The sequence below is a fragment of the Oreochromis niloticus genome, linkage group LG3, assembly GCF_001858045.2.
Source record: "Oreochromis niloticus isolate F11D_XX linkage group LG3, O_niloticus_UMD_NMBU, whole genome shotgun sequence".
NCBI classification, from domain to species: Eukaryota; Metazoa; Chordata; class Actinopteri; order Cichliformes; family Cichlidae; genus Oreochromis; species Oreochromis niloticus.
Genome location: NC_031967.2, coordinates 36,992,494 through 37,004,502, shown reverse-complemented (window position 1 = coordinate 37,004,502; position 12,009 = coordinate 36,992,494). Strand labels below are relative to the sequence as shown.

The following is a 12,009-nucleotide window of genomic DNA, read 5'->3' as shown; positions in this document are numbered from 1 at the left end:
TCTTACTTCTCACATACAAGTGTATCCATAAATCTGCTCCTTCCTATTTGTGTGACCTGCCTCATATCACCACTGTCCTCATCTGCTATTCATCTGACTGTTCCATCCACATGTCTTACCATTATGAGGAACAGAGCCTGCAGTTGCTCTGCTCCTCGGCTCTGGAACTCTCTTCCTCCAGCCATAAGAAATATAGACTCTTTTCCCGTATTTAAGTCACAGCTCAAAACATGTCTGTTCAAACTGGCTTATTCGCTTTAGTGCTGATTTTATCTGTTGTCAAGTTCTGTTTTGCATTTTTAACTTATTTTATGTATTTTATGACTATTGCTCCTTTTAAGCTGGGCATACACTGTGCGATTTTTTCAGTCGCGTTATTCAGCTTCTGCTCAAACTGCACAATTGACTCGCAGGGATTATAAGTTCGCAGGTCGAGATTCAGGGTCTCACACTATACGGCCCGATGCTCTGATGTGACCTGAGTGCTCACACTGTGCGTCCATAAAAATGAAGGTTATAACAGAAAATCTGTCGCTCGCTCTCCCTCTCTGTCTTTCACTCACACAGACACGCACGCCACCACCATCAACTTTGCTAAATTGCTAATGAAAAACATTGATCAGGCAGCTGTGATTGAGCAGCAATGTAAATCCAACTATTTTCACGGTTGTCGTGGTCGTGATAATTTTGTGAGGCCACATCGAAAAGACTCAGATGAGCTTTCCAAAGTTCTACAAGTGTCTCCATCGCTTGTGTCCAGATCACAGGCTGCACTGCTGTGCTACTCCGTCTTTTTCACCGACATTTATGCGTTTGCGCGTGTGCAGTGTGAGCGGCTGCGGTGACACCCTCACGACGGTCGTGAGGATTTCAAACAGGTTTGAAATCCTCCCGACCAAGCGATTGATGATCGGGAGCTGGTCGTGAGGTGTTAATCGCTTCTCGTTACCCCATGTATACTACACGATTTACGACACACGATGAAGGCGAAACTCGGGCCGATCACCAAAACGGTCGCACGACTCAAAAATCGGCTCAAAATGGGCCAAAAGTCGCACAGTGTATGCCCAGCATTATTAATTTTGTTCTTTTGTAAGGTGGACTTGGGTTTCTGAAAGGCCCCCTCAAATAAAATGTATTATTATTATTATTATTATCATTATTATTATTATTACTACTACTATCATAAAAATTTTTCCAAGTATTTTTCCAAAGACTACAATAGAAATGTTATCCACGGTACATTTTCTGTGAATTACACATCTATCATGTAGTTTCATGGGTCCAGCCCACTTAACATCAAAGTGAGCTGTATGTACCCCATGATGAAAAAAAAAGTTTGACACCCACACTTTAGATGATCCCACATTCCTTAAATAATATTAAAGTTCAAGCTCTGGGGAAGCCAATCCATGACTGATAGTGTTCCACCATGTGTTTTTCTACCCAGGTATGATTTTACTGCCGTGCATGTGCAATCATTGTGATGCTGTCATGAAGCTGTTTCCAATTTGTTGATTTCCAGACAGCACTGCGTGGTATTGCATTACAACTGGTTCATCACATGACTAAGGTTCCTTTTTTTGTCCTTGAATGATTCATAAGTCAGTGTTAAGTGGCTTAACAAACAAACAACAACAAAAACATTCCACTGAAAATGGTCAGGTATAAAGACTAGACTAAAAAATCAGTGAATAAAAGCAGCTGAAGTCAAAAGAAAAACTTTGAAAGCCTAGGGAACATTTACTCAAGATTATTTAACAAAATTACAAAGTATGAAGAAATGAGAAGTGGCTCAATATTTCTGCACAATTATGTAAACCAGAAAGCTGTGCTTGTGTTACCAGGGATCTGTCTAGTCCTCTTCCTGGCTTGGCCACTTGTCCTGGTTCTAACGGCTTTCTTGTCCTTGTCTTCATCTCTTTTCAAGTTCACATTCTCCTCTAATATGAGATACAAAAAAAAAAAACTCACATTAATGCAAAACAGTTTACCATTTTTTTTAGTAAATTTATGAGTAAACTTTGATGACAATGATATATATATGTGTATGTATATATATATATATATATATATATATATATATATATATATATATATATATGTGTATATATGTGTATATATGTGTATATATATACATATATATATATATATATACATACATACATACATATATAGACACAAATCATGTAAGAGTTCCCATTATGGTCTTCAAATCTAAATTCTTTACACAATTACACAATGTTTTGTTACCTTTCCATTTAAAAAAAAATATCTATAGTGATAATAATCTGGCAATCAAAACACCAAAATCAAACTGTCTTGGCTAACAAAGCATGTAATGGGTTGTAGATTTGTCTTTGAAAGTGCTTCTTACCTTTTACTTTAACTTATCATGTTAGGCTGTAAGCAGATGTCAGTTTATTTGCACCTTAAAAATTTAGTAATTTAGCTTTTCTGGTTAGAGGTCCATCATACTGGAAACATTTAGCTGTTAACGCAATCCATTTCACTTGGTTTATGTCTTATCTCCTTTAAGATGTGCTGCTCCTACTATCAATGAAGGCATCATTGTTTATGCCTGCTTATCAAACCTACCATGTACAAACAGTCATGTGAAACGAAGTTTACACAAGACTTTGTGCTGTCCTTTGAAAAACTATGTACATTCCATGATTCAATCACTTCTACAACCAGCTTTAGCTGAACTGAAGGAATGAGGGTGACTTCATCAGTCTCTCACATTGTTGTGGGAGAAATTTGGCCCACACCTCTGTTGCTTCAGTTCAGTGAGGTTGGGGATATACATTTATGCACAGCATTCTTAAGGTCCCCACACAGCATTCCAATCAGGTTGAGGTCTGGACTTTGACGGGGCAATTGCAACACCTTGATTGTTTTCTTTGTCAGACAGTTTTAGATTTGCTGCTGTGTTTAGGATCTTGACTCAATTTTAACCAATCTTTAGCTCTTGTACAGTTGCCCTCATATTTAACTCTAGAATATTCCGGTATACAGAGGAGTTCATGGTTGACTCTGGGAATGCAAGGTGCCCAAGGGTTGTAAAAGAAACCCAAAGGTGGCACTATGCATTATTTCCAAAAATTTCCACTGTGGTCTTTTCTGTTTAAAGGACATTATTCCACAGGTCGTATGATTTCTTCAGATGTAACTTGACCATGCACCAGAGCATCAAACTAAACTTTAGTAAAGGAGGTCACACCTGCTGATGACTAGTTAATCAACTGCATCTAATTAGAAACTTGTTGCCTGCTGCTAATTTATGATTTTTTTTTTTATGGAAGCAGTAAGATTACAGTACTTAGTGCTTTTAGATGAAAGCATATCAGATGATTATACCCAACTAATCAAAAATACACCTTGGTAGTTGCAGTAAATTATGTTTTATGACCACAGAGTTGTAACATATTTAAAAAACTACAGTTCTTAATATTTATAGAGTTCTTCAAGTCGTTGATCCATCATGTAGTTGACATCTAAACCTGTTAAATTTAATGTGCTCTGCGAAGACAGACTAAGACAAACCTGCATTGTCATCACGTTTGCGTTTATTAGATCTTGAGATTTTCTGAGCCTCCTTTTTGACACCCTTCTTATTCTCATCATCCACTGCTTCATTCACATTTGATAAAGTCTAAAAAGAGAAAACCAAAATGTTTGGCATCAAGATTTATGTTATCAGAACAAAGATTTCTCGAAGAAAGAAAAAAGTTTGCAACAGTTTAAATGCTAACATTACCTCTCGGTTTAAGGACTTCACTGACTGGCTATCTGGGTTGAGTGGACAGACCTCATGTCCCTCCTCTTCTTCTTCACCAATCTCATCCAAAGTGACAAACTCCTGCAGCTCATCCTCCGTAATCTCCCTATTCCACTCTTCTCCCTCCAACACACATTTCTCTCCACCCTCATCTGCCCCTACCTCATCCAGAGTCACTAGCTCAGATGTGTCATCCAAAACAGTTTTCTCAATATATTTCCTTGGTCTTTCCAACCTTGTGTTTTCTGAAGTTGCAGGTTGATTATTCCTAACATCATCATCTTTCGCAGGGTGCATTTCATAGGTAGAGTCCTCCCTTAAGTCTTTTATCAAGGCATCACTCTTTGTTGTCGGTGTCCTCTCGGTCGGTGGCGCTCTCTCTTCATTTTCTCTATTTTTCTCAGGATCCTGTTTCTGGGAATCTACAGCCCATGTGGTTCTCCTTCTTACTGTAGTCTTGTCTTTTGTTGGGACTTCTTTAGCCGTTCTTTCCTTTCTCCCACTGGTAGATTGTGCTGTAATGGCTGAATTGCTGTTGTCAGTCACTACTGCCTCTGGCTTTTTAGATTGTTCTGTGTATGCCAGTTTGACCTCTTTGTATCCTCTAGCAGACCTTCTACTATCAGATCTTTCTGCAGTAAAAGCATCTTGAACTGATTCATCTTTATCAAAATTTACTTTCCCATGAATGATCTTTTCAGTGTCCTTGAGAATATTTTTGTCTTTTTCTGTAGTGCTTTTCTTTGTTCTTGTTTCATATTTTTTCACCATCTTGTCCTCTTTTATTGGTAATTTCCCCTCCTCTTCACTTTTAGATGTTCTGGTCCTTGATCCACTCGTCCTTGTTTGTCTATCATCTCTTTTAGCTTCATTGGATTTCTCTGTTCTTTTTTCCTTGTTGTCTGCCTCCAATTTGGTCTCTGCGGTTGCTGGCTCATCTTCCACAGAATCAATCACCTGGTAAGCTTCTTCCTCTTCTTCTGTGGCTTCTTTAGATACTTGGGTGCTGAGGGTTTCAAGTTTTTGGTTATCATCTTCTATTTCAGTCAGATCATCAACCGAATCCAGTATCTCAAATGCTTCAGTAGCATTTGTTGAAGTGAAGTCTTGACCTTCAAGGTGCTGTTTTATTTCATTTCGAATTGTATATTTGATATTGTCTAAAATCTGAGAACCTTCCCCATGCAATGTGTGGCTTTGCTTAGGTCCTGGATACTTGGTTTTAGCACAGGCATCTTGATTTCCATCTTTATCCAGTTGTTCTTCTGTTTGATCATCAACTGAATCAATGACTTGGTAAGTTTCACCATCTTCCTCCTCCTCCTCAATACATTTTCCGACATAATCCCCTGCTGTAATGCCCTCTGCTGATACTTTGTGGTCAGACTTTGCTGAGGTTTTTTTCTCTGATTGATTAGAATATTGAATCTTTACAGATGCCTCAATATCTGATGTTGATGCCATCTCTGACAAATGGGTCTTGTGGCCTGAGGATACAGTGTGTGGTCTTCTGGCTGGAGATTCTGTCTTGCGTGGCTGTGCTCTGCGAAAAGGAGATGCATGAATTTCGACAGGCAGCGAAGAAGAGAATAAAGGTGTCTTAGTGGCCTGAGCAGATTGCATAGATATGGTATTGAATTTGGTTGGTTCAGATGAGCCTTTTTGTTTTTTTGGTGACTCAGTGGTCAAGCCTAAAGACAGGGTGCTTTTCTCTGAAGCTTCGGTGGACTTGGATTTGGAAGATAAAGCTGAGTTCTTAGACTCTTTCGAGGATCTTGTTGAGATCTGCTTAGCAGAAGATGAAACATCTGAGTTTTGTCTTTTTCTTTTCTTTCTAGAGTTCTGCTCAGATGAGGAGGTGCCTTGGTTGTCGTCCACATCCTCAACAATTTCATCAACAGTGACAAAACTCTCAAAATTCTGCTCATCAAAAAGGTGGATGTCTGAAGAAATATAATCATCATTATGACTATCAGTTGAATCCAGTATCTCAAAGGTTTGTTTTTCAGTACCCTCTTTTACAGTGTTGTCTCCCTCTTCAAGAGCCTGTTTTTTACCTTCTGCAATTAGGCTAGCATCTTTGGAGGCTTTGGATGATTCCTCCAAAAGCGTTTTTTCATCATTCCCCTTGCTTCCATCTCCACTGCTCTTTGCTGCATTTTTGTCAGAAAGGTCCACTACCAGAATCAAATCTTCAGACAGCTGCTTTACTGTAGAACTTTCATTTTTGGCCAAAGGATTGGGCTCTTGAACTGTAGTTATTTGGTCTCTGATATCATTGTCTAGCACTTTGCGAGAAGCATCCAATCCAATTTCACTGCACTCCTTTAAACAGGTGTCATCATCATTAACACTGTCCAAGACCTGAAAACCTCCTTCATGTAATTCTTGGCCTTGCTCAGGTCCAGGTGTCTGACTTATCTCCGACTCAATTTCCCCAGCAATGCCTTTTATTGAAACTTTGTGATCAGACTTTACAGGTACACTTTCTGTAGGGTTTGGTTCTTCTCTATGAAGCTGATGAGTCTCTATTGTTGCCCCAACTAGTGCTGTCAATGTCAGCTTTGACAAATGAGTCCTAAAACCTGAGGATGAAGAATAAGATGCTCTGGCTGGAGACTTTGCCTTGCTCGACATCCTTTTCTGATCAGGCGAAGCAGGAGTTTCATTTAACTCTAAAGAGGTCATTTTGACATTAGAAGACAAACTGCTTTTCAAAGTGGATTTCCTTGTCTTAGATGAGGAAGGTGACAAAGAACCTTTCAAGGATTTTAATGATGTTTGTTCGGCAGAGGATAGCACATCTGTGCTTTGGTCCTCCCCCGAGTCATCAAAAATCTCATCAACAGTGACAAAATTCTCCAAGTTAAAATTTTGCTCATCAAAAAGGGCGGTATCTGAAACAAGTTGGTCATTGGCGTGATCATTAGCTGAGTCCAATGCCTCAAAGCCTTCTTCTTCAGTACTATCTGGTGAAGCTTCTTTGATGCTTTGGTGTTTAACATTTGTCATTTGTCCAGAGTCTTTGCAGGCTTCTCCTGAAAGCATCTGTTCTTCTTTTTCTTTCCCCCACCTTCCATCGGCCCTGCTCCTTGAAGCTTGACTCTTACTTGCGTCCAGCACTTCGTTTCTCTCAGCCGAATCTTCAGCAACAGATTTATCGGAATTATCTACTTGAATCATATGCTCCTCAGACAGCTGTATCAATGTGGAACCTTCATTTTCAACTGTTTGAGTGGCCTCTTGAACTGTTGCTGTTTGGTCTTCAGTTACACTGTCTAGTGCTTTGAAAGGCGCATCCATTTCCATTTCACTAAACTCCTCGGGACTTTCATCTTCAATACTGTCCAAGACCTTATAGCCATCTCCAAAGCATTTCTGGCCTTGCTCATGACCAGATGACTGGCTTGACTTTGACTCAACAATTTTCAAAGCAATGCCATCGGCTGAAACTTTGTGGTCAGATTTTACCACTAAACTCTCTGTTGGTTTTGCTTGTTCTTCATTTGGCTGACAAGTCTCAACTCCACTTAGAGCTGCTTTTGATGCACAGGTCCTAAAACCTGGATACAAAACTTGCAATGCTCTGGCTGGAGATTTTGGGTTACTTGATGGGGCTTTTTCCACAGAGGAGGCAGGAGTTTCCATAGCCATACACAAACTGCTCCTCACAGTGGCTTTCATTGACTTGGATAAGGAATGTGAGAAAGAAGAATAAATTGCTGAGCTCTTGGAGTCTTTCAGGGATCTTGTAGAAGTCTGCTTTACAGGAGATGAAACATTTGAACCTTGCCTTTCACTTTTCATTCTAGAGTTCTGCTTAGATGAAGCAGTGCTTGGGTGGTCTAAGGCCAAATCTTCCACATCATCAACAATTTCATCAACAGTGACAAAGTCCTCCAAGTTGAAATTTTGCTCATCAAAAAGACTGGTGTTTGATGAGGCATGGTCATCAGTATGATCATCAGTTGAATCTAATATCTCAAAGGTTTCTTGATCAGTACTATCTGATAAATTGTCTTTCATGTCTCCGTTGTCAGCATCTTTGAACGCTTTGCAGGATTCTTCTGAAAACATTTCTTCTTTTTCTTTTCTTCTTCTTTCTTCTGTTTGGCCTCTCGGGCTTTGGTTGCTACTTATAATTGACATTTCAATTTTATCAGCTGCATCTAGAACTGTAGATTTATCAGAATTTTCCATTATCTGAATCTTGTTTTCCTCAACCACCCTTTTCTCTGCTGAGTCTTCATTTTCAACCAGGCGATCATCCTCTTGAATGGTAGTTACTTGGTGTTTAGAAACTCCATGTAATACTTGGACAGAAGCATCCAATCCAATTTCACTCCATTCCTTTGAACAGGTTTTGACTGCATCTGTATCGCTCTCCATGACCTGACTGTCCAACTCATGCAGTCGATGGCTTTTCTCGGGTCCAGGTGACTGCCTTGACTCTGACTCAACAGAACTTGTTTCTTTGTGCAGCTGATGTATGTCAACCGATGCCTCAGCTGCTGCTGCTGATGCCATCTTTAATGAATGTGTCCTGCAATCTGAGGATGAAGTATGCAGTGCTCTGGCTGGGGACTTTAACGAGCTTGGGTGTGTTTTCCTGCAAGTTTCAAAAGACTGAGAAAATGAGGAGCTAGAAGTCTTACTGACATTAGAAGACAAATTTCCTTTCACTGTGATGTCAGTTGGCACGGGTGAGGAAGAAGAGGAGGAAATGTGGGAGCTTTGCCTTTCTCTTTTCCTTCTAGAGTTCTGCTTATGAGAAGAGCAGCTTTGGTGGCTGAAGGCTGCTTCTCCAGCGTGGTCACCAATTTCATCAACAGTGACAAAGTCCTCTAAACTGAAATTTAGCTCATCAAAAATATGTGTTTCTGAAGAAACATGGTCATCAGTGCTATCATCAATTGAATCCAATATCTCAAAGGTTTCTTGCTTAGCACAATCTGCATTGCTTGACATGTCTTTGTTGACTTGTTCTTCAAGAGACTGTTTTTCAACATTTAGGATTTGGCCCAAATTTTCAGAGGCTTTAAAAGACCTCTGCATTTCTTCTTGTGTTTGTATGCTCCTTCGAGCTCCCTTGATCCTTGGAGTTTGGTTCATGCTTGAATCTAACACATCCTTATTAGTGGCATCTTCTTGAGAGTCCTCTTTAACTATAGCTGCTTGGTCCTCGGTAACACTATCCATCACCTGGTACGAGTTGCCTGGCTCTTGTACAAACCCAGATAAATTGGTTTCAGTGCCATCTTGGCTTTCGTCTTCATTCATTTGTTCATCCGTTTGGTCCTCAATCGAGTCCAGGATTTGGTAATCTTCAAAGTCCTCCTCCTCAGGATACTTGCCAGAATAATCATTTCTGCATACTTCTTCTGTCCTCTCCTTCGACTCTCTGTGTATGCCATTGTTAAAATCAATTTCTAGATTCTGTTTTTGGCTTGTCAACTCTAACCCCTGACTATGTGCAGCTGAATGTATAGCTACAGATATTTCTGTTCCATTTGTCTCCGTAGTAATGCCCTCTGCTAACACTTTACCAGACTTCCCTACTGCACTTTCTGTGGGTTTTGCTTCTTTGTCTCTATGAAGCTGATATGTCTCTACTGTCACATCTGCTGCTGCTGCTGTTGATGCAATCATTGATGAAGAAGGCCTACAGCTGGAGGATGGAGAATGTAAGGCTATCTCTGGAGACTCTGGATTTTCTGGCTGTGCTGTTTGGCAAGGGAAGGGAGGAGTTTCAATAGATTGTAGAGAAGAAGAGACAGAGGTCCGGCTGACACTAGAAGATGAGCTGCTCATGGAGTCGTTGAAGGACCTTGTTGAGATCTGTTTTGCAGTGGTTGACACAACCAGGCTTTGGTTTTCTATTTCCACTCCGGAGGTCTGCTTAACCAGTTAAAGAGATGAGTTATTTTCCATTACATAACTGAGCTTTTTTTTTTTTTTTTTTTTTTTAAACAAAAACTAATAAAAGGGACCACAGAGGACTGTCACTAATAAACTCTAAGATATATTATCATCAAGTATAGTGGGTTTGATTCTATATACTGTATGTTTATGCATGTATGCAGACCAAATTTGAAGCTAGAAGTAAGGAACTCACCTTTTCTTCCATTTTCTCTTTATCCATGTCGCTTCTAGAGGTTGCTTCTCTCTTGCTGGGGCTCTAAAAAGAAAAAAAATGCTTACCAATTTACTTGAACAAATTGGAAATGCATTAACCTCACAAAAATATGACAGGTCATATTTAGAAAAATATTGGCACTTTGGAAATACACATTTGGCCACATATTCCAAGCCAGGTATTACCATTTTATCCACACTCTGTGTCTTGGTTCCTTGAATCAGTCTGGGCTTGTCAGCATTAACATAAGGAAGTTCTTTGATCGTTTCCTTAGACTTTGTCAGACTTGTGACTGGAGGAGCAAGGGTAGAAGCAGCTGAAACAGTTCTTCCATCAGCAGAGGTGACTGAAGTTACTGGTGACCCTTCTTCCCCTACCCCCCATTCTGCCTTCTCTACATCCTGACTAGCCTGAAGAGCAATGGTGGATGTTATAGTGATCTCAGTTCCTGGTTTATCACTGGTTTCTTCCATTCCTTGGTCACTTGTTGCACTTTGTCCTGTTGTGAGAGACTTAGAAATATTGGAACTAACTGATACTGCTGGTTGAGCAGAACCAGAGGTACTGGTTTGCTGAAGAGTTTGCGGCCCTTTATCAGAAAGAGAAGGCTGTGCTCCACTTATCACAGTTGGGAACTTAACATCTGTGGTGTCCAGTTCAAGATTTACTTTAATCTCACTGGAGTCTTGGAGACGCTGTTTTAGGCTCTTCAAACTAAAATCAAAAGCAGAAAATCTTTGTTAGTTGCCCAGAAAAAACAAGTTTGTTTTCACAAAAATGGTTACACGTAACATGTTACAAAACAGAGAAAGAAACAAATATCATTTCCAATTTCTTGTTCAGCAGTCATTAGCTTAAGAAAGATTTACATAAACCGCCTCTTTTATTTCTCCATATCTTTTAGAGCCAGTTCATTACAAAAATTACAGAAAAAAAAACAGGAAACAGGAAATCATACTTCACCATATGAGATTATTATCTTTCCGTCCAACCAAGAATCCCCAAACCCAAAATGTTTAGTATTAGAACTGCTTTAACTTCTACAGGAGAAGCTGCACCCAGATTCAGGAACTGACTTATTAGAAAGAGAAATACTCACGTTTCAATACGTCGAACTTTATTCCTGTATAGGGGATAAAAAAGGAGAGGGTCAAAGGGTCTATTTCCATAACAAATAAATACGTAATTTATTCTAATAATTTATTCATCTCTTCCCCTATTTTAGTGAAAGTCATACCAAATTACATTCGTAGATAAATGTTCATTTGAGGCAATCTTCTCCAACACCTGTGTTACACGACTAGATTGTGCCATCTCAATGTAAATCTGAGAATAGAAACAGTCATAAGAAAAGCAAAAAGACAAGGAAAAGGTTTCTTAAAAAGTGATAATAGAAATCTAACAATTCTTATTGGGGTTTTTTTACTCGTTCACACTTTAGTTTACCCAAGCAAAGCTGCAGTATTAACTACAACATGACTGAAAATGGAACACATACATAGATGAGAACATAAATGCGAAATTTTTGCTATAGCAATCCTGACTGAAATAAGTAAAACTGTTAATGCAGTCATGCAACTGAAAACACGGGTGGGAAAAATGTAGGCGTATGTCGTACCCTGTTAGCAAGTGGCAAGAATCTGACAAAAGAACCACTGGATGCCACCACTTGCATGACCATCATGATGAGGTCCACAGATGTCTCAGAGATCTCCACACAGAGCAGCCGCTCCTCCAGAGACTCTGAATCTGGAACATGCTGAAAAACAATGAAAAGCTGCTGTTAAGGAACAGGAAATTGAAAGACTTGTTTTGGATGACTACAGATCTAAATAAGTGATAGTTTACTTACAATATTGCTCCATTTCATCAGATTTCTGTATACGACCTCCTACAAAAAGATTTTAAACGATATTGTCACGCACATTGCTATTCTGTAAATTCAATTATCCAACTCATAATCAGGGTGTTAATGTGCAGTAAACAGCATTTAATACAGTTTTAGAAAATGTATAAATTATGTTACTATATCTACCATTTTGAAAAATGATCCCCCCCAAAATTGTGAAACACCTCCCCATCCCAAAGGTAT

General features: G+C 39.4%; 1 protein-coding gene across 4 annotated transcripts in view; it reads right to left on the bottom strand.

The window, feature by feature from the left end:
- Positions 1–12,009, bottom strand: part of LOC100710086 (uncharacterized) — a 42,461-nt gene that overhangs the window by 4,103 nt on the left and 26,349 nt on the right. For 3 of the 4 annotated variants that reach the window (XM_005459536.3, XM_013277473.3, XM_005459538.3), the window contains 9 exons: positions 11,770–11,808; positions 11,536–11,676; positions 11,155–11,243; positions 11,017–11,040; positions 10,103–10,631; positions 9,897–9,959; positions 3,761–9,679; positions 3,547–3,655; positions 1,845–1,943 (listed from right to left, as the gene is read on the bottom strand). In XM_005459536.3, coding sequence (XP_005459593.1) covers positions 1,845–1,943; positions 3,547–3,655; positions 3,761–9,679; positions 9,897–9,959; positions 10,103–10,631; positions 11,017–11,040; positions 11,155–11,243; positions 11,536–11,676; positions 11,770–11,808 — 7,012 coding nt within the window. The remainder of the gene's footprint in view (positions 1–1,844; positions 1,944–3,546; positions 3,656–3,760; positions 9,680–9,896; positions 9,960–10,102; positions 10,632–11,016; positions 11,041–11,154; positions 11,244–11,535; positions 11,677–11,769; positions 11,809–12,009) is intronic. The other variant, XM_005459537.3, reaches the window with a different exon arrangement.